Source organism: Tympanuchus pallidicinctus, unplaced genomic scaffold (assembly GCF_026119805.1).
Source record: "Tympanuchus pallidicinctus isolate F22 unplaced genomic scaffold, pur_lepc_1.0 scaffold6, whole genome shotgun sequence".
Lineage (NCBI taxonomy): Eukaryota > Metazoa > Chordata > Aves > Galliformes > Phasianidae > Tympanuchus > Tympanuchus pallidicinctus.
This window is the reverse complement of record NW_026294780.1, coordinates 6,779,214-6,804,150: the sequence shown is the minus strand read 5'-3', so window position 1 is coordinate 6,804,150 and position 24,937 is coordinate 6,779,214. Positions and strand designations below refer to the sequence as shown.

General features: G+C 42.2%; 1 protein-coding gene across 5 annotated transcripts; it reads left to right on the top strand.

Moving 5' to 3' along the window:
* The first annotated feature begins 210 nt into the window (after window positions 1–210).
* On the top strand, window positions 211–24,918 carry PLCXD1 (phosphatidylinositol specific phospholipase C X domain containing 1). Of its 5 annotated transcripts, none has more exons than XM_052664850.1 (7): window positions 211–322; window positions 9,395–9,536; window positions 13,855–13,991; window positions 16,440–16,568; window positions 17,775–17,930; window positions 22,377–22,560; window positions 23,144–24,918. In XM_052664850.1, the coding sequence occupies exons 2-7, from the start codon at window positions 9,425–9,427 to the stop codon at window positions 23,434–23,436; spliced, it is 1,011 nt and encodes a 336-aa protein (XP_052520810.1). In that variant the 5' UTR covers window positions 211–322; window positions 9,395–9,424; the 3' UTR covers window positions 23,437–24,918. The 5 variants fall into 5 exon arrangements, with proteins under 5 accessions (XP_052520810.1, XP_052520808.1, XP_052520809.1 ...); XM_052664848.1 differs by lacking the exon at window positions 211–322 and adding an exon at window positions 6,743–6,873; XM_052664849.1 differs by lacking the exon at window positions 211–322 and adding an exon at window positions 6,743–6,877.
* Window positions 24,919–24,937: the final 19 nt, after the last annotated feature.

The following is a 24,937-nucleotide window of genomic DNA, read 5'->3' as shown; positions in this document are numbered from 1 at the left end:
GCTGTAAGTTTGCAGTTCTGTTGCATACAAGCGTTTTGATATGGGCTTATAACTGGTCTCGGCTCTCTGAGGCGTCATACTGCGGTAAGCAGAGCAATGAAAAGACCACTGCACAAGTGTGCTCATCCAGCTATATCCTACATTTCTTGTAGAACTGCATGGTCCTAAGCTCTGCCTGTAAGAAAAAAGGGACCTGAAGGAGGCTGCAGGAGAAAAGGGAACTGCACTTCTCAGTCTCGTGCTAACAGCTACAAGCCTGAAATCATTTGGGGGATTTTATGTTCACTTCAATTTTAAACATGAGGAAGTTCGGGACTTCAGAGTGAGCAGGTTTCGTGTATTTTGATGGCTTATGGATATTTTCTCAGAACAATCTTCATTATTCTATGAACACTTTCCCCCTTTTGTTTAGCCCTGCTATAATGGCATAGCTCTAAGTAATGATTTTATTATGTACTTTCAAGCGGTAGGAACGTGGCAGCAGCATGTTTCCTTCCCAGCAGCCTGCTTGATTGGAAAATAAGGATGTGGAGTCAGCAGAGCCATGTTTCATTTTTAGCCACTCATTTTGTCTCTAACTGCTGAATCTCATCTTTATTTCACTACAGTGTGGTGGCATCTTCTTTGCCTGCCTATTTGACAGTGTCACAGTGAGCGATATATTTAAAATTTCTCATACTTTCTACCTTAGATAAAAAGCTTTCAATGCCTTCAGCTGCCCCTGTCCTGGATTATAGGTTCTTTTCTCTCTGTCGTCCAAATTAGAGGGCCTGCTCAAACTCCTCTTGCAGAATCAAGAAAGAAGTTGAGCTGATTTGATCTCAGCTACACGAATGGCATGCTAGGAGCTTTCTTTGCTTTCTGAAGATTTTCAAGGGAAGTTAGCTTGTATTCAGAACTTTCTGGGATAAAAGTGAAGATATGGTAGGAGGAGAGTTGGATGACAATGTGGTTGCATGTACCTCACTTGCTAAAAGGATACCTAATCTAAACCTCAGGTTAGTCCAGCAAGGTCTATTTTGCACAGATAATTTTGGTTGAACTTATTTTCTGATTTAAAATGTACTGGGTTTAAAAAAAATTCAGGAGAGATACAGGATAATGTGATTTCAAAAATCTTATTTCCTCCAAAAAAAATTTTAAAAAATCAAGATAGCTAACTAGTTTTTTTTCTGTCACCAACTGTTTGGCTTTGTGTTAACTTCTCCTGGGCTGGTAACCAGGTTACGGAGATAATTTCTTTTGAGCTTTGCTTCCGTATGGGGGAGAGACTGAAAATAAGGGTCTAACTCTGTAGCCTGATACCAAGTTTTGTCCACGCCAGGGGTCCCTATAAGAAGATCCTAAGACCATTTCATGACTGGAAATGCTTCAAGTACATTTGTAGCAATGTGAATTTGTAGCTGGTGGTTGTGATCTCACCCACAAATGGAATGAACTTCTCTCATCCCTATAGCATAGCTTTTCAGTCACAAAGAGTTAATAGGCTCAGCAGCACACAGTTGAGTGTGCCATCATGTTCTTCATGTGTAACCAAGGAACAGGAAAAACTTGCATTTCAACTTGCCACAGATGTCCTTGCTCCCTGCAGCTTCTAACACGTGTACTGCAATAAATGCACTAATACTCTCCTGTAAATGCACTTCGTTACTTTATTACTGTAAATTGCTTAGTTGCCATTGCCACAATCAGTGCAGGCGGCACAGTTATGGAGACACACAACTGTAAGAAAAATTAACTTTGTTTAGACAGCAAAACTTGGCAGAAAGATCATAATCCTTGGAAAAGCCAATTGCCAAGACTTGTGTAGGACACGATTTGTTTATAACAGCCAATGGATGATTTTGCTCGTAGGGAGATGTGCAAAGTCCTACCAGGGCATGGAGTAGTTAGAAAAGTTTTAGTGCACCTTGAATCCAATTGAAAAAATGATTGTCAGGTTGGCTTTGGTCTTAGCTAGAACAGCTCCTCTGTACCTTCTTGTTTCTCTTGTTAAACACAAACACAAACAGCAGAGCTCAAGCAGATGTTGAGCTCCCAGTGCATGGTGGTGGCTTTTTGCCACTGCCTTTAATAGGAGGTGGTTTGTTAATGTTGTATTTTGAGGCTTGGTAAATCTGTTTTTGTGGCCAGATGGCACTGCATTCTGTATGCTGTGCTAGTAACATCCCCTAATAGGAATGCCATATGACAACTTGAAGAGTACTTATTATTCTTAGAAAGTTTGGGAGAGGTGAGCCATTACTGAGTGTATTTCTGGATAGTGATGGATAAACTTAGGCAAAATAAAGCATACCACAGACTTGGCTGCGGGTGGGAAGTGCTAACAAGAATGTCTGTACATACACTTCTAGCAGAGTTGTTATCCAGAGTATGCAAGAGTGGGATTTACCTGTAGCTGCAGCACGTGTGTATCTTGTGCAATTTTTCAGCTCTGCATTCCTGATATTAGCTTTCAGCAAGTACCTATGGAAAGCAATCTACCAGTAGATGGCTATTTTTAGGCCATGGTAACAGAAAAAGAAGACACAGTAATATAAATTCAGTAGTTTATCTGTACTATAAATTACTGCACTGTCACTGTCATGTTTTGTTATTCTGTAATAAAGGAAAAAAATGTAATAAAGGACAAAGTATTTTGTTAGGTCACTTGGCCCTTTTAGAACCGCTTAATACATCATGTTTTCCTGTTGCAGATCTTAGCCTTTATTGTTAGCAGTGTTTGACCCAGACTGACATCTTGAGCTCAGCTACCAGTAGCTCTGTACCTCTAGCCTCTGCCTCAGATGACTTGTACCATTTGCAGAGTGATGTTCTGTTGGAGAATCAGCCTCTACTGCAGGTCACTACAGATCGTGTCTGCACTGTCCTGGATGTCCATTCTTGTATGCTTTTGCCTATATGGCCAGATGCATATGATATGCATGCTGAGACCAAACTTGAACAACAAGTTTACCTACATAAATGCAACAGATGTGATTTTGCAGGGCATGGAGGAGGGCTGCTTTTGCACAGAGCACCCAGTTCATCTGACCTTTATTATTCTGTTGGTAGGGAAGTCACTTCATGAGTGAAAGATCTTATTCCAGGGCAGTCTGTGGTTACAGGGACTGGCAATGCTAATCAGTAATGCATGACATTAAGGGGGTGGGGGTGAGGAACAGGAACAAACTTTTAGACAATATTTGGAGTTATTCCCCAAAGATTCATTATGAGACCAAAACCATCAAGGTTTAACCTGCATGAAATCCACAGGAATTAGGCCTGGTTGTCTTAAAGATCCAGACACCCTTAGCTTCAGCCTTTGTCCAGTATCAAAGGTACTGGAAATTATCCCTTAGGATGCAGAGGCATGGTTTTCACAGCTGATAACAGGAAGAAGGTCTGATGTTGATCAAATTGTTGGAGGACATAAGGCTTACTCGCTCAATTTTGCCACAGTGATGGATTTAAGTTGAAGGAGTCCTTGCCACTTCTCCCAGCTGACTGACACCAGGTTTGGAGCTGCACACAGGACAGATATGGGCAGGGCACAGTAATGCCACAGCTCCCTTCCTGCCTGGGCTGCTGCACATCATGCCATCCTGTAGGAAAGATGTTGCTCTAAGTTGCTGATTCAGCTTCTGCAGCGGGATCAGACTGTCATAGAAGAAGATTGTTTCTGACCTTTTCCAACTATTAAAAAAAAAGAAAAAGAAAAAGGAAAAGAAAAAAAAAAAAAGAAAAACAAGAAAAGGGATTAATGTAGAATAGGGAGCGTGGTGAGAAAATAGTTGCCACAGCCCAGATTGGCTGTATCCACATAATTTTGAAGGATAATCCAGGAAAAGGACTAGGAAAAAAAGCTTAGAAAAGAGGGGAATGGAAGGAGCAGGTTTCCCTTTTTCACTTCCTGTAACTGGAATCCCTTTTAGCAGACAGGAATTCAATATTTTCACTGTCCCCCTAGTTTCTAGGTAAATGGGTTCTCACCACATAGGGAATACATTTAACAAAAATGCCTGATTCTCTTCTAGCTCCTATCTTACCCTCTAAATCTGATGAGAGAGATTTCCTTATCCCCTCCTCCAACCTTTTCTTCTATGACATCATGAGCATCTTTCTTGTTCTTTCACATGCTAGTTGGTCTTCTGTGGTCTCCAGATCCAGTGGTCCAACAGACAAAACCAATTACCTATTTGAAAGACAACAAGAACCAGTAGTTCCTCATGATTCCTGTGCCATTTTATCTTTCCTTGTCCAGCATACCTAACTTCAGCTGCAGGACTCTTGCGAGCTTGGTGTCACAAAGTGACTGGTGCAATTTTCATACAACTAGAAGCTAGAAGATGAGGCAACCTGAACTAACCTGACCATCTTGATCCTTTTCCTGCAGATTTACCCTTGATTCTCTAATTCTCCGAATTAGCTGAATTTCTTGACTACGACTATGTGACACAGTACTGCAAGGTCAGAGTCAACACAGCAACAGAAAGTCCCAAAACAAGAACGGAGAACCAAAAACCAACTCTGGGCAGGCCTGGCTTGATTTTTTGCCCTAGAGCCCAGGCCTTGTGACTGCCCTGAGTGCTGCTGTTGTTGGTCCCACTGTAGTTGCAAGCTTTGCTGTTGTTGTAGGCCCTGCTGTTGTAAGCCTTGCTGTTCTTGCAGGCCACCTCCTCACAGTTTCCTCTGCTCTCAGGAGTCATTGCAACTGCTGCTACACAGCCTCCTCTCTGAAATATTAAGCTACCTGTTTGTTCCTGAGGACAGAAACTGGGTGAAAGATTAGAGGATTTATCAGTCAGTTAGAGCAGGAACAAACACATTGCTGGGGTGTTGCGAATGTCCGCAGAACAAACAAACACCTCAAATGTTGGCTAAAGCTGTTGAAATGCTTGGTGACATTTCTGTATGTTACAGCATAGGGGAAAGGTGATGTGTAATGGCTGAAAATAGTAATAATAATAATTAAAAAACAAAACAAAACAGGGAGGGAAGAAAAAAAATCTCATGCAATATCCCCAGTGTTGAAAACATTTTAAAAAACCTAACAAACCTGAAAGTCATCTGAAACACTGACTGGTTTCTCTCAGGCTGAGTGCAATGTATTTTGGGCAGCCAGGTCTGAAGAAATGCGTAAAGTCCAGCTTAAGCTTCTCAGTCTGGTGTCACTCTAACTAACAAAGCAGAAATGTTTCACTCTGATCCACAGCTACAAATTAGATCCGCATTTTTGTCAAGATACAGTGCCGAAGCCTGTGTATCTGCCTGTTTTTGATGCTCTCAAATGCTACCAGCTTTAAACCTTTTCATTTCTGAATGCTTCAAAAGCTCCTTCTGGGTAAGAGGTTCTTTGCCCTGTATTTCCATGCTCCACTGTCAGGCTTTTAAATGCAGACGCTTATTCTGCAACTGTGGTGAGAAACCCTGGGCTTTCACCTCCCCCATGTTCTTCATCTTGAAATCTGCAAATATTGCTGAAGGCTATCCTTGCCTTGACCCTTCCTTGGGAGATGTGCTTATTCAGGGCTTAATTGTTTGCTGATTAATTTCCTGTCATTCCTCCTTTTACTGGCTTCCTAAATCCCCCTAGTGAGTTTCTGGTCTAGGGGTTAAAACATGAGTCACTGTGCTGACATTTCCAGTAATTCCAGAGCAACTTAAGAAAAACTGAGACCCAAACTCAGGCTTGAAAGGGTATGGGTTAGAGAGGGCTTTTTCCACTGAGGTGAGACCTGCAAGAGTTCTTTTCATGTGGATCAGCAGAGACTTCATATCATTACAGCTTGAAGTCTTGTTCTTATGCTTGCAGAATAAAATGTTTTGGGATTTCAGTTCCATGGTTCTTTCTTTGTTTTCTGCTGTTTGCATCAAATCAACATAAAAATAGCTTTTAAATTTCCCTCTCCATAGCCATATTTTCCCAGATAATCCTGACAACTTCACCCAAGTTTGCTTCACAAGTGCTTTACATTTTTCCATCATGATAGCATCCAGAGGCTACCTGGTTACTCTCTTGTCAAACCTTCACAGTCATAAGTTTCTAATGAAGGATTGAGGTTTGGGTTTTTTTTCCTCTTAACTTTTCCTATTTGAAATACATTCCCATTTCTTTTAACTCACAAACAGCATGACAATAGTTGTCCTGTAACTGTTCTCAGCCATTTTCTGTCATACTGGGGCAAATCCTCCCAGCATTTAAACAGCGTTTGATTACCCTCTCTGTTGCTCTTTTTCATCCCTCTTGGTGCTCTTTTTGTGCTTAGCTTCACAACCAGTCACAGGCCTATTCTGTATCTGCAGAAGAGACTTATCAATGTGCAACAGTGTGAGCTGTGACACTGCTGTGAATCCTCAGCAGCTGTGCTGCCGTGGGACTCACCAAGGGTTTGGCTTGCTCAACTGAAACGTCAACCCAGTCTGGCTGCTGTCGCCACTGCAAGGTTTGCTCGACCAAAATGAGATGGTGGAAAAGAAACACCTGGAAAAGATACCCTTGCATTAAGAGGCCCAGCACAGCAGCTGGTGACCCATTTGGAAATCTGTCCTACAGTAGAGAAAGACTTTGTTCTCTTTGTTCGTTCTTTTGCCTGTTGGACAAAGCAGGCAGTTAACGTACTACTCATACACGTTCGAACTATTTTGGAGCTGGTAGGTTTCCAGTGCAGCTGCAGGGCGGTTGAAGGCTGTCCGCAGGCGCTCCTTCCCTCCTGCAGCAGTACGCTCTCAGCCCGCTGAGCGTCCCACCGGCGCTCGGACTGGCTCCTCCCGCCCCGGCACCTTCCCAAACCGGCCGCCCGGAGCCGGGAGGGGTGGGGTCGGGCCTCTTCCCCTTTGGGTCCTGCCAGGGTGCCCCGAGGAGCTGGGATGGAGGCGAGGCGGCTGCTCCGGGTGGGTAAGGCGGGAGCGGAGAGGGAGGGGGAGTCTGGCTGCCCGCGGTGAGATGGCAGGGTGCAAGTAGAGGGTGCTGTAACGCCGTGCGGTGTTTTTCGGTTTTGTTTTCCTCCTTTCCACCTGGGAATTCAGTCCTCGTCGTTGCAATCAGTGTAATTCACATGAAAATCTCTCGCGTAATTACCGTGGCGTTGGTTTGCTCCCGGTTAGGCTGCAGCCAATGCTTTAATTATGTCATCCGACGTTCGCCAATCTCGTTTACCTGGCGGCATTTTGCAGCGTTTGGCCGTCGGGTCCCTGGCACACCTCTGCCGTGCTGGGGGCATCCCGTGGCGATGCCACCCGAAGCTCTTGGCGTATTTCAGCCTTACTGCTTGTTTGTTGTCTGCGTCCAGGCAGAATCCTCGCGTTGTAATTAAGCTGCGTTAGAAAGCGGGAGGGAGCTCGTGGGGATTGAGGGTGGTTCGTCGTGGCAGCAGTGTGCAGAGGATGGCTTCTCTGTCAAGTTCTTGGGCGGGGAGGTGGGAATAAAGGCACTGCTGTCCTTTGCGGAGTTCGAGATTTACTTATGAAAAGCGGTAGCTAGCTGTTGCAGCTTCAGTCTTCCAGGCGAGCCTTGGTTTTGCCTTAAAGGACATGCTGCATCCTAACCATGAGGTGAGTTAGGAGGTAGTGATATGAGCATCTAGGGCTTGTGTTCTGCAGGAACACAGCCAAAACCTGGTTTGATCTCTTTTCATTAGCTCAGTGTTGCTATTTCTGCTCCCCGCTGGCTTCCCCAAGCCCAAGAGGGCTTGTTGTCCCACCATGGTCAGGGTAGCGGCAGCAGCTGGTGCCATCTGGAGGCCAATGGTCAGCTTCCATAGGGAGTGAACATGGCAAAAAACCTCTGCTGAGAACTGTTGATAAGCACTGGTTTCTAGCCTTTAGTAAGCTTGGCTCATTGAAAGGTTAGTAGAAAACAAAGGCTAGGTGAGCCAAAGGGAAAAATCCCAGATTACATGTAGGATGCTAGAGCAATATCACTGGGCTTTTCCCTCCAACGCCGTGATATTGTCAGTATCTGAGCTCGGCTGCAGGAACTCGGTTGGACTGATCCAAGGCCTCATCAACTGTGCAGCTGGCTGGGTGAGCAATGCTACACGCATCATCAGATGTAAAAGCAGATTGTGTCTGTTATAGGTGATGTGTACATGGAACTCAGTGATGTAATTGCTGACATTACCTTCCAGATGACCTCACGTGGCTGCTGAAAAAAATTATTGCACAATGTTTAAGGAAACCACGAGTTCTTCATAAAAATAGCATTGCTCACTTGTAAATCCTGAAGAACCAACCCCAGACAACATGAAGAATATGCTGGGGAGAAGCAATCTCAGGAATGAATATGCAGAGATATGTCAAGAAGGAATAAAGATAAGTCAGGAAGGCTGGCACAGCACAAAAGCTGCATGGTATTTATCTGACTGCTGCATCTGCAGCAGAAAAGAAGGAAATGTTCACAGTGCCAACTTTTTAAGAAAGAAGGGAAAAGGAAGGTGGGATGTTATCACAGGTAGTCACTGTGCCGTGATCTAAAAAGTGTTCCACTACCTAGCTGGGTAAGAAAGACCCTTGAAATGAGTGAAACAAAGGAAGGCTTTTATCTTTACAAACATCACCTGAACTTTAAGCAACATCTTATAAAGAAAAGAAAAAATGACACAGGAAGCTTGTCTTCATGTTTTGCATTGTTCAAGAGAACACAAAGTGAAAAATAAGCAGATTAATTCTACTGTGCTCAAGTGAGGGTTAATATGATTTCTCAGCTGGAGTTCATCTGCTGGCACTCCTGACCATTGCAAACTTTTCAGAAGATCCTGGAGAGATCCATGTTCAAGAGGAACAGTTCCAGAGTAGCTTTCTGGAAAGTCTGACCAGCTGAAGTTCTCGTAATCATGGGCTCTATAGGGATGATAAGAACAAACGTCAAGAGATCTTCTCAAAACAGAATAAGAAGATGGAAGTTTTCCCCTTTGACCCCAAGACTCATCTTGAATTGAAAATCCATTGTCCAATAGAAAAAATGAGGACTTGTCATAAAGGCATTGGTCTGGCAGCTGGTGTGGTGCTTTGTGATCCCTAGGGCCCTGTGGGCAGCAGACTCAGTCCTCCTTCTGTCAAGGATTCAGGAAGTAGACATTTTTTCTCACTGGAAATGGGCTGCCTCTCATGATTTGTAGTAGCCTCCGTAGATAATCATTTTTCCACACCATCAGAGCCTTGTTTGCTTTGGCTCCATTCTTCTTCCAGTTGGTTGGTTTGCCAGCTTGAAGCCAGAATGTACCTGTGGCATCACACTGGGAGAGTGTCGTCTAAAGCAGTGAGTTTTGTGACTGCAAAGCTCGTGACCTTTTTGAAAGCTTGTTGTTTTATAGCAGGAATAAATGTGTTCTGCACAGGTCCGATGGCATTGTGAAATAATTTAACGAATCTTATTCTTTTTTTTTTTCTTTCTTTTTTTTTTTTTCCCTCCCAGGACAGTCTATGAAGTCATAGGACAGTACTGATGGAAGGCCCTTGGCAAACCTCCATTCATGTGTGCCATGAAAATGCTCAGTGGATGTCAAAATTACCAGAAAAGCTTTGGGATACTCCCCTCTTTAACTTATCTCTTCCAGGTAAAGATTAACTTTTGTTCTGTGCTGTTTTTTAAGTCATGTCATTTAAGCACTGGAACATCCTGCTTGTTTTATTTCATGAAGGGTGTTTTTGTTTTTTGTTTTTTTTTTCCATTTGGGTCTGTGGCAGGCAGAAGTGCCAGGGGGAGTATTTTGGAGGTTTTCTTAGAGGGGAGGGAGAAGATCTTAAGGGAAGGGACTTCTGTAGCATCAAGATGTGCAGGATGTGTATGCATCATCATGTCAGATTAGTGTTAATAATCTGAGCATTTCTTTAGTTTGGCTACGGTGGAATCTTCTAATGTGTTATTAACACTTTTTTTCTAATTAAAATGACTCCAAAAGGAGACAACATTTCAGCTTATTGTTTCTTTGCACTGTTTGAAAGAGGCTGGGAAGTTATGGGAGGGATAAAAAAAAAAAGAGAAGAAGGAAGGAGGGTGGGGACTTGGAATTAATGTATTTGTTTTTGTTAATGTAGATAAGGACTTTACTGCATAGCTGCTGGTCCCTGTTTCTGAAAACTAGATGTATCCAATTATGGATAAATATAGTTGCATTATAGCTGGTATCTTCATTGGCGCTACAATCAGACTTGCTCATTAAAAAAGCTTTTTTAAAAAAATATTATTATTTTTTGGTCATTGCTCTCTGCTGTCTTGAACAGATTTTTTTTTCCTCATTCTGTCTAAAGAGATTTTGGGAGAACCTGCTTTCACTGGCTTGAGGGAAGGCTGTTGGCTGGAGGACTGTTAGCTCTTGAGTGCTTTGCTGTAGGCAGGGCTGCTCCCCCTCCAGCTCAGGCTGCCCAGGGCCCCATCCAACCACCTTATCCAACATGGGTGCTGAAGGGATGGGGCACCACAGTTTCTCTGGGCAGCTGTGCCAGCGCCTCACCATGCTCTGAGTGAAAATTTCTTCCTAGTATCTAATAAAATTTTTCCCTCTTCTAGTTTAAATCCATTCCTTGGTCCGATCATTATCTGCTTATGTGAAAAGTCAGTCTTCCTCCTTGTTATAAGCTCCTTTGAAGTGCTAGAAAGCCACAGTGAGGTCCCCTGGGAGCTTTTTCTTCTCCAGACTGAACAAGATTTGTGCTTCAGCCTGTCTTCATAGGAGAGGTGAATCAGCCCTCTGATCATCTTTGTGGCCCTTCTCTTGACCCACTCCAACACTTCCGTGTTTTTCTTGTGCTGGGGCCCCAGGCCTGAACACAGAGCTGCAAATGGGGTCTAAAAAAGGCAGAGTAGAGTGGGACAATGTCTGCCCTTTCTCTGCTGGCCATCAGTCTTCTGATGCAGTCCCAAATACAGTTGCCCTTCTGAGCTACAAGCACACATTACTGTCTCATATGCAGCTTTTTGTCCACCACTGTAAGCCATTCTCCAAGGGGCTGCTCTCCAGTTCTTCTGTTCTTCTCCCAGTCTCTATCGTACCTGGGATTGCACTAACCTAAGTGCAGTGCTTGGCCTTGTTGAACCTCGTTAGGTTCTTGTGGGCCTATTTTTCAAGTCTGTCCAGGTCTCCTTGGTTGGCATCTCTTTTTTCTGATCTATTAACCGCACCACTCAAGTTGATGTCAGTAAACTTGCTGAGGGTGTGCTTGATCCCACTGTCCTGATTGTTGATATAAATCTTGAAGAGCATCAGTCCCAGTGCAGACCCCTGGGGGACATAGCTTATTACTGACATCCACCTGGACAGAGTCTTTGACCGCGGCCCTCTGATCACGACCATTCAAATAATTCGTTCTCTGTTGAATAGTCTACCCTTCAAATTCTTGTCTTTCCACTTTAGAAACAAAAAATGTTATGTGAAACCTATCAAAGGTCTTGTAGAAGTCCAGGTAGATTATATCAGTTGCTCTTTCTTTGTCTACTGAAGCTGTCACTCCATGATAGGAGGCAACCAGGAGGTAGAGCAACAAGATAAGAAAATAAGTATCTGTCTTATGATAGAAGATAAGTAATTCTTTTTTTTTTTTTTTTTTATTTTTAATATATTGTTCCTCTTGCAAAAATCATTAAAAAATCAGTGTTCCTTGATATGAAAGGAACCATGTTACTTCTAAAGGGCTTTCACAGTGGTGTTTCTTGCTAAAAATGCTGAGAACTCGATGTGTGCTTTTGACTTCTTGACTCTTCTCCTAACAGTGATCTTGGTATTCTTGTGAATGTTTGTTGTTTTCACAGTGGACAGGCAAGAAGAAAAGAATGAAAGAATGATGGAGCTGTGTCAGAGAGTATCGAGCTGGGTATTAAGAGAAGTTTCTTCACTGAGAGGGTAGTTGGACATTGGAACAGGCTCTGCAGGGCAGTGGTCCTGGCCCCAAGCTGCCAGAGTTCAAGAAGCATTTAGACAACACTGTGAGACATAGGGTTTGAATTTTGGCTGGTTCTATGTGTAGCTAGGAGTTGGAGTTGCTGATCCCTGTGGATTCCTTCCAACTCAGGTTATTCTTTAATTCTAAGACAAGTCAATTTCAACAAACACTACTGGATGATTTTACTGTGCACTGCAGCTCATGTAGCTTGGAAGAAAGCTTCTTCTCCAGCTGACCTACTAAACTGGTCTAGCCCAGATCAGAATAGAACAAAACAAGACCAACGAGGTCAAGACAGCTCTAGCAGGTTTTCAGAGGGAGCGATGTCTGAAGGAAATCCAATTCGGAAACAGGAGCTTACTCATCTCCCCACAGAAGGCAGCCTTGCCCTCCGGCCATTAGGGCATGATAAACGTGTCATAACCTAAGGGTTATGAGATGACTGGGCTCATTTCAGATAGAGAAGATAACAAGGTATACAAGAAACTTGAGAATGTGATTTCTGAATAAATGACAAGGAGACAGATGCAACTCTTAGCAGTTGGCACTGTGTTGCACCAGGTTCAGGACAAGAGTTGTTTAAAGCTTTGAAGCTGCCTGGATTTGTGCTATCTTGCTATCTTTGAATCAGACTTGCTGTATTGTGGGTATATCCTTCTTCATTTTAACTTAGTGATGTCACATGAAGACACCTAAATGAAAAGTTATTATCCATGATAATGACATCAGCAGATGCAACACCCATTGATGGAATCATGTTCGCTTCTCTTAGACTTGGATTTCATCCATGGATATTTGATGGTTTGATTCATACATCTTTTAAGACAAACTCTTTTGATTGAATGTCCTTTTGATTGAATTGCCAACCTCCATCTGTGATAACCTTGGTTGGGTCATTTAAAGCAGGAAAATACAGACATAAACTAGATTTCAAAAGGTGAACAACAGTTTATTGTCTTGTTCTATTATTGAGTGTTTCAAAGAATTTTCTTTATTTCAGATATGATCTTGTCCTTTCACTTTGGCTACTAGAAATATTGCCACTGGCACCAGTTTAGACTGACCTTGCTTTGTTCAACAGAGGATTTAAAAAAAAACCAAAATGATTTGCAAATTCCTTGCAGATACCCTGTAAAGATCCCAGCAAATCAGGTCATCAAGTTTTTAGCTGTTCTTATTGATGGTTTACGAAATGAGAAGAAATAATAGAACAGAAAAAGCTAGCAGGATCACTGACTGCCTGTCCTGAAGGTGTTGTAAGTTGTATCATATGTAAATGAATCTTTATGACAAGAAGTATTTCAGATTTAAGGCTTCAGAGTCAGGCTGGGCATTAGGAGGCATTTATTTACTGTAAGGGTGGTGAAACACTGGAATAGGTTTTCTAGAGAGGTAATTGATGCCCCATGGCTGTCAGTGTTAAAGAGACATGTTGATCAGGCAGCTGGACTTATGATCTTGGTACATTCCTTCTGTCTATATTCTGTTCTGTACTCTTCTATATTCAAGGAACGTTTGGATTTTGTGTTGAGGGACATGGTTTAGTGAGTATTATTGATGATGGTTGGACTGGATGATCTTTAAGGTCTTTTCCAACCTTGGTGATTCTGTGAGCTGTTTATTTCCCCAAAAAACAGAGGGTTCACAACAAGATACTTGTTTTGGTGGAAGACACTCATTGAAATGGGCTGTTTCAATGCAGTATGAGGCAGATATCAACAGTGATATGTAGTTTAAGTGGGATCTGCTTTAATGAAAAATACTGAAAAGTTGCAGTGCCATCCTTTTATGTGGATTTCACTCTAATAAGACCAGGTAAGTGAGCTCTGTAGGAGCTCACCTTTCTGCCATAACTGCATAAGCTGTCAGGCAACATATGTTTGTTTTGTAAACGAAGAGGAAAGTCAGGTGTGTGTGTGAAATGCAGTCATGCATTGTGGTGCTTGAGTCATTAAGAAATGGCATGTTTTCTCTGTGTATTTTTCTATTCTGCAGGTAGTCATGACACTATGACCTACTGCTTGGATAAGAACTCTGCTGTTAGTGGCAATGAATCCAAGCTGGTGAAGTTTTTAAATAAATGTATGCCCTGCATTGTACGCCCTATTATTATGAAGTGGTCCATAACACAGGTAAATGTCTGATGTTCTCAAGCCTGAACACATTTGAATGTTGTGCTGAAGTGCAAAGTGTGGTCCTGTTCTCCCATAAGGCAATGAGAGAACAGCCAGCAGCTGTCATGAAGTACCAGTGCTGTGGATACCAGATCTTCGTTTGTAGGGAAAAGTCGTTCAGCTTGGACAGGCAGGATTCACAAAGTTGTTGCTTAGAATTGACTAGTAGAAATTCATCTTCCTTACAGTTTTCTTATTGTTATTATTAACGTTTAGTATCACCCTAATCAAAATAAGTTAGTAGAAGGCTTTTCTTTTCTTGCACTTAACTCAGAAAGCCTTGTCCTTTTTATTGTCACTGTTGTGTGAAGTGCCTGTTTTGCACTGCTTTATTGTGTAAATATTTCAGCGACCTGCAAAGGCAAAAATGTCATTTGAGGGGACTTTAAAGATTAAGAGAATGAAGGTCTGACACTTCACTTAAGGTTTATTTCATTTTTATAAAACAACTGAATTTTAAGCTAGCAGTTATCTCCTGCTGTTCCCCACAAACGTATGCTAAAGATGAAATTGGGGATCATAGTTTAAGTTAGCGCTTTTGAAGATTTTTCTGAAGAACAGACTTTCATGTCATCAAAGAGGCACCAGAAATCTTTTCACTTTCGTTCTTTTTGAAGGAGTAGTTCATTAGTAGTGACTTAAAACTGAATAATTGAGAAGTGGCAATAATTATCCTTAGGCTTCCTTGCTTATCTTTTCTTGAACCATTTTTTTTTTTAACTTTGGAGTTCATGCCAATTCAGATACCTCCTCACCTGCCAGTTGCTGGTGGACAAGGTCTTTATGGAGATAAACAAGCTCCATACATCATTACAGTCATTTTCTGGTCGGAGCCCAGCTTGCTGAGTGGGAGGTGACCTGGCAGATGGGGAAGACCTGGCTGCAGGCCTATCCTCTTTAGTGCCAGGTCGTCCCTGCAGGAAGGTGACTCTGTCCCTTGGTATGTGGAGCAGTGACCGAAGCATCCTGCTGCTGGCAGGACCCGCACGTTCCTGGATGGCCCTATGCCAAGCCCCAGCCCTGGCTGTTATGTGTGTCAGCCTGGAGGCCCGTATCTTTCCTATGCAGTGGCTGACGTCAGCTCTCAACCTGGATGTCAGGTGTGAGATAGCTGTGCTGAGTTGCACTGCTTTGCAAAACATCCTCTTTTTTGCACTTGGAGGCAATAGTTGTGCTGTCTGATTTAGTATGCAAATCCAAGTGACTAATTAGGGGGATTAATCTTTCTAGTTTTCCCAGTCAGTTGGTAGAAAGAAAGAAATTTGTCCAAAGGGCAGTTCACAGCAATTAATCAGTCTGGTGCACTTTCTGGCCACAAAGGTTACATATGACCTACAGCCATACATTTTCTGCACCCCGTGTGGAAGCCAGTCTTGGGCATGGATCACTCCTTTGGCTTCTCCAGCCCTGAGGAGGCCAAGCAGTGTGGAGGATGATGCTGGCAGCTCCTGTGATCCTCAGCACTTGAAGGCATGTGCAGCTCAGATGGAATTCCCCTCCAGGAGCATAAAGGTGGATGTCTAGAGCTAGGCAGGGTGAACATCCTGCCAGAAGTCTTAATTTCTGTCCCAGCACTAACAAAACTGGTTATTAGGCACAACACCTTACACTGGTTTCGCTTTAGTTGAATCCTATCTGACTTAAATTAGTACAATCTATTTTTTTTTCTGAAACCTAATAGTGTTGTCCATGCAAGCAGGTTGAACTGAGACAAAGTAGGATTTCAATGTATTAAATTGATTTGATTATCCTCTCTTAGTGAAAGAGGACAGTGATAAATATAGGAGATGTGTCATTTCGGACATGTTGCCCCAGACTCAGCTCTGTAACCTGTCCCGTGTAGCTCTCAAAGCCAGATGGAGATAAACCCAAGACAGAAGAAGGCCTGTTTGTAGGACTTTTGCGAGTTAATTCAAATTTTTAAAGAGACTTTATCCTAAGAAGAGAACAACAGCCAGTACTTTTTTCTATTTTTGTTTTTCCTTCCACTGAGGATGAGTGAGGTCCATAGAGACAACCATGGTAAAGTCTTTGATCTAATAAAATAAATACAGAGTTTCTGAGGTGCTGATCTTGCAAGATTTGTTCATACAAATAGCCTTGTGAACAGAGATTGCGTATTTATGCGCAGGTTAATGGATCTTTTAACTTTGAGAAGACAACAAATGCAGAGGTCTGAAACTAATCTAGCCTATATCTGGAGTATATTCCACAGGGAAATCAGGATCCTCTTGTTAGATAGTAGAATAATTTAAAGTTATGACTTCGTACCTTACAGTGCCATTTTGAAGAAGAAAGCTGTGGAAACGGTAGGGCTAATTTGGTACACCTTTTCCAGTTATCTGATCTAAGGGAACAAACTCCTTTCAAACTCTCAGGACCTTTGTCTTCTGTTTAACTCTCCAGGTGCTAACTGTGACGGAGCAACTTGAGGCCGGAGTGAGATATCTGGATTTTAGGATTGCCCACAAGGCTGGCGATCCATCTATGAATCTGTACTTTGTGCATATGGTATACACAACAGTTACTGTACAGGTATTGTCCTTGTCTTTGGAATGGCTATACACATGGTGCTGCTTATTTTATGCAAAGGCCATCCACATCTGAAAATGCTTCCCCAAGGTTTTCTGAATAGGTTATTTGTTTTCCTAATGGGAGGACTTTGAACTAGAGAAAGTTGGCAGGGCTGGTTACTGAGCTAGTTTCAGCAGTTGTAATTAAGGTTTCGGTGTTGATCAGTTTCTTATCCTCAAACTGGAACTGCTGTGCCTTGTTCTCTACCACCTATGCCCTACCAAGTGCCTTATGTTTCTGGGGTTTATCTTGTGTAGTCCAAGGATGCTATTATCCGGGGCAGTCATATTTCCCCAGTACAGGCAGACGTTGCTAAAAAGAAAGTATTAAGAGCCTACTAAATCACAGAAGCTTTTTTTTTTTTTTTTTGGGGGGGGGGGGGGGGGGGGAGGGAATAGGAATAAGTATAAGTGTTTCACTGCAAGACTCAAGTCTGTGTCCCATTATTAAAGTACTGTCAGATCCTATGAAGACTGTAATGTGAAGTTGCTCTTTTGCCTGTGCTATCTCACTGTGGACCAGCTTACGTTGTCTTTGCATTTGGTGAAATTTGTATAGCCAGGCACAGGGGAGTGCACAGCCAGCTAAAGCAGCTTTTGTTTGTAGTCTGACTGGCTAAACCTTGGTTTCGTATTTATCATTTGAACCTTTTATGTCATGATGATTGGCACGTTCAAGGGGATAGTTAGATGTAGTGCCTGTCTACTCTGCTAATTACGTGTGATCTCCAAGAAGTTGTCATTGCCTGTAACAAATGGGGAAAACAGATCCTGTCGTGTTTAAGCAAGCGCAGAGTTTTCCTTATTTTCCAGTTTGCCACCAACATTGTGTTTGTCCTTGAAGAAGATTGGGAAGGTGGGTTTACTGATAATCTGCCTGTAAGGAGATTGATGGGTATTACCAAAATACAAAGCTATTAAATGTAGTGTGCTAGGCCCACAGCCAGAGTAAATCAGCACAAACCTGCAGAAAGTAGGTTTTTCTGGCTTTTCTCTCTGAAGCACCTTGTGGGCTACCAGATGTTCATACTCTGAAAACCTACGTGGATTTTTTTATTACAGTGGTTGTGGTTTTATCCAGCTGTCAATGGTTTCATTAATGGAAAAGTTTTATTTCCTTTTCTCTGCGTAGCATGATTTTCTAAGTTGCCTTGACTCTCTCTTATAGGATATTCTGTGGGAAGTATTAAAGTGGTTGGAAACTCATCCTCAGGAAGTTGTTATCTTGGCCTGCAGGAATTTTGATGGATTAACCAAGAAACTTCACTGTCATCTTATTAAGTGTATAAAACAGATTTTCCAGTGTAAATTGTGTCCAAGAAATGTAAGTATGAGATCTTTCTCTGTTTCTTTTAAGGGATGATGTATTACAATGTGTTGTGGTTTTTAACCCTGCAGGTGGCTGAGCACCATACAGTCATTTGCTCACTCCCCCCTTCCCAGTGGGATGGGGAAGAAAATATGGAAAAAAGAAAAGTAGAACTCAGTTGAGATACAGCTATTTACTAAGACAGAGAAAAGGGAAAAGACAATAGTTATGAATATCTATATCTATCTATATATGAATGTATATAACAAGTGGTGCACAAGCAGTTGCTCGCCACTCCCCTGACCAACAGCCAGCTGGCTCCCTGAGCACCAAAAGAGAGATGAACTTTTTCCCCCTTCAAAACTCCTTCCACATGATGTCATATGGTATGGAATATCCTTTTGGCCAGTTCAAGTCAGCTGTCCTAATTCTGTCTCCTCCAAGCTCCTTGGGCCTTTCTGAGAAAATGGCCTTGGCTCTATGCAACACTGCTTGGCGGTAACTATCAACATTGGTGTATTATCAACATTGTTTTTCTTCTAGAATCAAAATCGTAGCATCATACCAGACCCTCTGAAGAAAACAATTCCATCCCAGCTGAAACTAAGACACAGTGAAGTGTTTGGTTGAGAGTTTTATCTTCTGCTTTTCTTGTATTTTTCTCCTAGCAAAAGTAGCATTTACTGCATCAGGGATAGGTCTTTATCTAATAAATTTGAGTAGATAAAGCATAGTGTGGAGGAGGGAATTAAATTTGACTGTCACATGTGTAGATTTGTAGGACCATAGTAGGGATACAGCTGCTATCTGCTAGTCTGCCAGATTTTTGTGAGTAAGTATTGTTATAAATGAAGTTCAGACTATGGCAAGGGCTTTCAGTTTTAGATGGAGATGACTACCTTCTTCTATTGACAGAATTCAGACGAATGCCTTTTCTTCCTTTTCAGCAATGATTATAAGTCATTTGGTGGTATTTATAGCATCAGAATAATATAACTTAGGTGGAAGTGAACTCTGGAATTCAACCCCACCTGGCAGACCAGACCTACTTCAAAGCCGTGTTGGGCCATATCCTGTCCATTCTTGGATAGCTCTGCAGGTAGAGATTCCTTAGCCTTTCTAGGCAGCTTGATCCAGTTTGACCACTCTCGCAGTAAACTTGTTTGTCATATATCTAATCAGAATTTTTTCTGTGGCACCTTGTGAGTGTTCACTTTCATTCTTTTGGCATACATTTCTGAGGAGCGGCTGCCTCTGTTTTTTTTTTTTACAGCGACCCATCAGGTATTTGCAGACAATAGTGAGATCTGTCCATATTCATCTTCAGGCTGAACAGACTCAGCTCTTAGCCTGTATTTGAGTTTCCAGCCCCTGCTCACCTTGGTTGCATGCTGCTGGATTCACTTCAGCACATCTGAGTCTTTTTTTGTACTGGGAAAGCTCCAGCTGGACACAGTGGACTCGCACATGGGTCCCCAATCTGTCCTGGTGTGTGGGATTACTCCATCCAGGCTCAGGACACTGCATTTGCCTTTACTGAGCTTCATGAGATTTCTGCCAGAGGTGGCAGGTGAGAAGGGAGAAAGTAGATCAGTCCAAATCAGGAGCTCTCTGCTACAGCTGCCAACAGGATACAAGTTGGTGCAGGGGTTTCTGTGCATCACTTATCCACTTGGGAATGTGCTGACACCAGCAGCTGCCGTCAGAGAGGGGCCACAGTAGTGGCCTTGGCTTTCCTTCCTCCACTTTAGCTAGAGCTGAGCTTCCAGGCAGCCTAATAAGCTTTCAGTCACCCAAACCTCTAGAAAAGCTTTAATTTTAATAATTGGAAATTATTTGACTGCTACATTTTAGAAGCCGAGATTTTTAGCTTCCTCTCTTGACAAGGTGTGGGAGCTTTTAGCAGTTAAACAATTAACATTTCAAAGATGCGCAGGCACAGAGGGTTTTCTCTGGAGATGTGAGGGTGCAGGATAATGATGACCCTGTTTGCGATTTGAATTAATCCTTTGAAGCTGGTGGATCAGTAAGGGCTGAGTATTACCATTTCAAAGCATCTTGTATGGCAGAGTTAAAATAGAACAATTCTCAGCAAAATTAGTGGTTTCTGATAATTCAGGCCTCAACAGAATAACGGAGGACCTGAGTGAAAACATTTTATTGTTTTCTCATGTATCTTGAGTGTGTAAGTTGTGGCTGAGCAGAGCAAGACTGGAGAGGATGATCAAATTTGTTTTCAGACGCATGGCCAGTGCCAAAACAAAAAGAAGTGATTAATTGCAAGAGGGACAAGTTGTTGCTGGTAGTCTGTTGAAGGAAGGTGATAGTCTGAGGTCATGTCACTGAAGAAGAAAAGCAAATGGGAAAAAAAAAAAAGAACAAGGAGAAAAGCAACAAAAAGTAAATGGTATCCCGGGCTCCATGAGAAGAGGGGTGGCCAACAGGAACGGGAAGGTGATTGTCCCTCTCTACTCTGCCCTCGTGAAGCCCCATCTGGAGTACTGCATCCAGGCCTGGAGCCCCCAGTACAAGAAAGACAGAGAGCTGTTGGAGACAGTCCAGAGGAGAGCCACAAAGATGATCAGGGGACTGCAGCACCTCCTCTGCGAAGACAGGCTGAGGGAGCTGGGCTTGTTCAGCCTGGAGAGAAGAAGGCTGTGGGGTGACCTCACTGCAGCCTTTCAGTACCCAAAGGGAGCCTACAGACAGGAGGGGAATCAACTCTTTGAAAGGGTAGATAACAGCAGGACAAGGGGAAATGGTTTGAAGTTGAGGGAGGGAAGATTTAGGTTGGATGTCAGGGGGAAGTTCTGTACAGAGAGAGTGGTGAAGTGCTGGAACAGGCTGCAGAGGTTGTGGATGCCCCGTCCCTGGAGGTGTTCAAGGCCAGGTTGGATGGGGCCCTGGGCAGCCTGGTCTAGTATTGAATGTGGAGGTTGGTGGCCCTGCGTGTGGCAGGGGGTTGGAGATTCGTGATCCTTGAGGTCCCTTCCAACCCTGGCCATTCTGTGATTCTGTGATTCTAAGAAAAAGAATGTTTCTATGTTGCCTCCAGCGGGAGGGATAATGGGCAGAGGAGATGGGTGAAGGCAAGTATTGCCCTCCTCCAGGAATGCTTTTCATCTCCAGAGGGTGTGTGACCAGCACAGTGTATCCTGCCATTTCTGTAGGTGACACTTTTGCAAGTTAGGTGGCTGAGGAACCTTTTCAGAATCACGAATTCAGATTTAACATCACATAGCCTCATACTTGCTCACTTGTTTTAAAATCATCTAATGTCTACTGTCTTTCAAGACTGCAGCTCTGGTGTCAAATGAAAGTAAGTGTCAAAGCACTTATGTAAGTAGAGATCTGTAGTACTGGCACAGACCACGGTGTGACAACATTATATTGTGTTTAAAATTGTAACTGCCTTTGATCTGAATTATTTGAGTTTAAAGATCCTTTGTCAGATTTCTACAGTTTCATCTCTGCATTGTTTGCAAAATAAGCACCTGTGCTCATATGTTACATTTCTGGTGATGTTTTTCTCTTTTCTTTTTTTTTTTTTTTTTTAAAAGAGGTTTGAGCTTTAGAAAGGCAGCTGCAGTAAAGCATAGGCCTCTGTCAATCACAGATTTTGTAGCTTGTTTTGTTGTTTATGTCTTAATTTTGAGGTATTTTTCTGATTTAACTGGAGCTCACATTCTCTTTCATGGATGAAGCAAGAGGGATTTCTATGTTCATTCTGGCTCTCTTCAAAGATTTGCATTAAAGTGTCTCCACTTTGGTTTTTATTTTAAGTGAGAAGTTAATTGTAACATCATGAAGCTACCATTTCCACTTGATAAGCAACACAGCAAAAACCCCAAATGTCTGTTAAAATACTGGGTTTGCAAATAAATAAATGAATAAATAAAACTAGTGTCCAATCAACTCTGTCCAGTGACAACTTTTGGGGACTGGAAAATTTAATTTCACACTGAAACATTTAAATTAAACAGACCTGTGTCAGACAATCTGGTTTTCTTCCAAGAGTTTTTCCTTCTCTCAATTCAGAATGACTGAGGTTTCCCAATTTCCAAAACTCTTCCCCTTACAGAAGTCAGATCAACATCTAAGATTTGTATTTTCTTATTGAGTCTGAACAGTTGAGTTCTCATGAATGGCTTTGGCGATAAACTTGGATCTGTGTGGCAGTGCTGCTCTAACCATTCCTGTTTCATTGTGTGTTTTTCTGTAGATGGCTGTAGGCCTTTGTCCTCCTAGCTCCTCTTGCAGAATGGGTGATGCACTCAAAAAAAAGCTCAGTTTGTAACCCATCCAACAGGTTGTCTGGATGTACATTTAGCAGCATTATTTGAACCAAATCTGTGCCTCGCTATCGAGGCAACTTCACACATTGATGTCTGAACTTCGGGGGTGCTGATGTTGTTGGCTTGTAGCTCCTGCTGACTTCAACCCGGACTTAACTTCCCTTAGGTGGTTCCGACTCTGCGGACCATGTGGCAGCATGGCTACCAGGTTATAGTCTCGTATGAAGAAGATCTGGAAGTGCTGAAACACTGTGAGCTGTGGCCTGCAATCCCATACTGGTGGGGAAACAAAACTACCACTCGTGCTCTCATCCAGTTTCTAGAAGCCATGAAGCGGATGGGCCGTCCAGGTACCCACACGGGGCTACTTGAAGCAAACCACACAGAAATAGTTGACTGGCAGTTCGTAGCATTGAGGGATAGAAGGCTGTTGTGCGTGCTGCATGCTCTAGGCACTTACACGTTGCTGAGTGCTCTTGCCCACCCATGGGTGAGTGCAACATTGCACACTGTATTACCTGGTTGTGTAAACATGTGCACAAGTGTATGTATATACACAAGCTGTACCATTGCAGCAGCTCCTTCATCTATGGGATCATGTGGAAAAGAGCACAAGCCCTTTCTCCTCATTGCAGGACAGCCAGCTGGCTGTCAATGCCTTGTCACACATAAGAGACTACTGTCTGAGCCCAGTACTTGCTGGCTTTTACTTCTTTAGACAGCTGTAAGGATGAGGAAAAAGCAGTATGGCACACAATAGCATAAAGGAAGACAGCCCCTGAAACAGTTCTAGTTCTATGAAACAATACGGAAAGATTCTTCAGCATGTGAATGATTCCCAGTGAACCAGACCTTGAGTGAATGCAATGCTGAGCAGTCTCTGCTCTCCTCAGAGGAGTATTTAATGTGTCACTTTTCAATATTTTGTTTCAGAAACATTCTTCGTTGCGGGGATTAACCTCACCGAAAATTTAAGGTACATTCTTGTACACCCATTTGGATCACTGAAGACAATGACACTCCGGAGTCTTCCATGCTTGAAAATCTGGGTGAGGAAGCAGTATCCAGGACCACAGAAAGAATGTATTAACATCATTGCTGGAGATTTCATAGGAAATGACGATTTTGTCAGAGATGTGATAGAACTTAACGCCAAAATTAATCCTCAGTTACACTGTCCCAGCAAAGGGTCTGGAACAAAGAGCATTTCATTTTCAGCTCTTTAAAAAATCTTTGAAAAGCTGAAAGGACTTTGTGTGCATTTAATATTTCCTGGTTTAAACATCCCAGACTACACAAAGATCTGGTTAACTTAAACCAGGGATTTTTAAAAGCTCATTAAGAAAAACTCTCTCAAAATCATCAGGCTTTCAAAGTCTTTTCTTGAAAAAGGAGAGCAGGAAGATCTTGTTGAAATCATTATAGAAATGTGGAATAGGCATAATTTACTTGGGAGGTGCTTAGATCCTGTAGCAGCTGAAAATATTGAAAGTCTCAAGAACTATTTAATATATGAGCAAGAAGTAGAAATGTCACCAACTGCACAAATAATTCTGTGATTTTATTTTCTTTCTGCACATACTTGCAATCCCAATTCTCAGTATTTTATCAGTGTGAAACTAACTTGCTATTTTCATGGTTTGTATTGAATATACAAGTGAGCAATTGAAAAAAAATTTTTGAACCTATCAAAGACACTGATATTCTTACTTGCCACAATCTTTATATGTATATCAATCTGGAGATCTAGTATTAGCTGTATCATGTGCTGAATATCAGTTGTGAACCATTTCACCAGCATGGTAGTCACAACATTCCTACTATTTTTAAGAGATGTGTAACAGAACACTTTGTTCTTGTTATCATCGATGCCAGCTCTGCCACAGCCAGACCCATGGACAGTTTTGTCTGCTGCAGTAAAATGTTTTTATATTAGGAGCTGCAAAAACACCTCTTACATTAGAAATTAGTTTCATATGTGTCTGCTTGAACTTAGACTGCTCTAAAAATACAGATCATTGGATCATCATGCTTATGTGAGGTTTCATGACTGATCTTCCTTTATTTACATATTTTTGTAGTACTTTAGTTTTTTCCTCTTGATAAGTATTCTTTACTTGCTTAAACACTGTTTTATGTAAATTAATTCTATTTTTCTAATTTTTAAATGAACTGTGCAATAACAGATGATCATGAAGGTAAGAGAAAGGACAAAGATCAGGGCTAACACAAAAGAGGCATTGTATAAAGTTACTATGCGTCGTCATCAACATACCTCACTTTTTATATGCACTTTACACATAGAAATTGAGTTGAAGTGTCTGGCAAGATGTTGTGTTTGCAGTAGGTAGCTGCCTAACTTCCAAATGGATTGCTACTTGATACCAGATCAAAGTTACCTTTCACTTCTAGGGATGAAAGGCAAAGATGCTACCTCTTCATGCAGTCTCCCACAATTGCAGACTATGTAGGAGTGAAAACCAAACATTCCACTTAGTTAGAAGACTTTCTAAATGCTTATCTACAGTGCTGTTTATGCTTGATCTCACTTGTGTTTACTTCATATAGAGCAGTCATTCAGTTTGGTTTTTTAAATAGCCGCCACATGCACGAAGTGCTGTTCTAACTCAGAATGTTTTTCTGCCTATCTTTTGTACCTTTCAAGTGTCTTGTCTCGTTACCTAATAAATCTTTTTTTGTGTACTAAAGACTGAAATACAGTTTTGT

Excerpts from the sequence above, each read along its gene's own strand:
- PLCXD1 (XM_052664850.1), top strand. The coding sequence starts at position 9,425 with ATGGAAGGCCCTTGGCAAACCTCCATTCATGTGTGCCATGAAAATGCT. Across the intron at positions 9,537-13,854 it reads CTTTAACTTATCTCTTCCAG|GTAGTCATGACACTATGACC; the intron begins GTAAAGATTAAC and ends TCTATTCTGCAG. Across the intron at positions 22,561-23,143 it reads GAAGCGGATGGGCCGTCCAG|AAACATTCTTCGTTGCGGGG; the intron begins GTACCCACACGG and ends ATTTTGTTTCAG.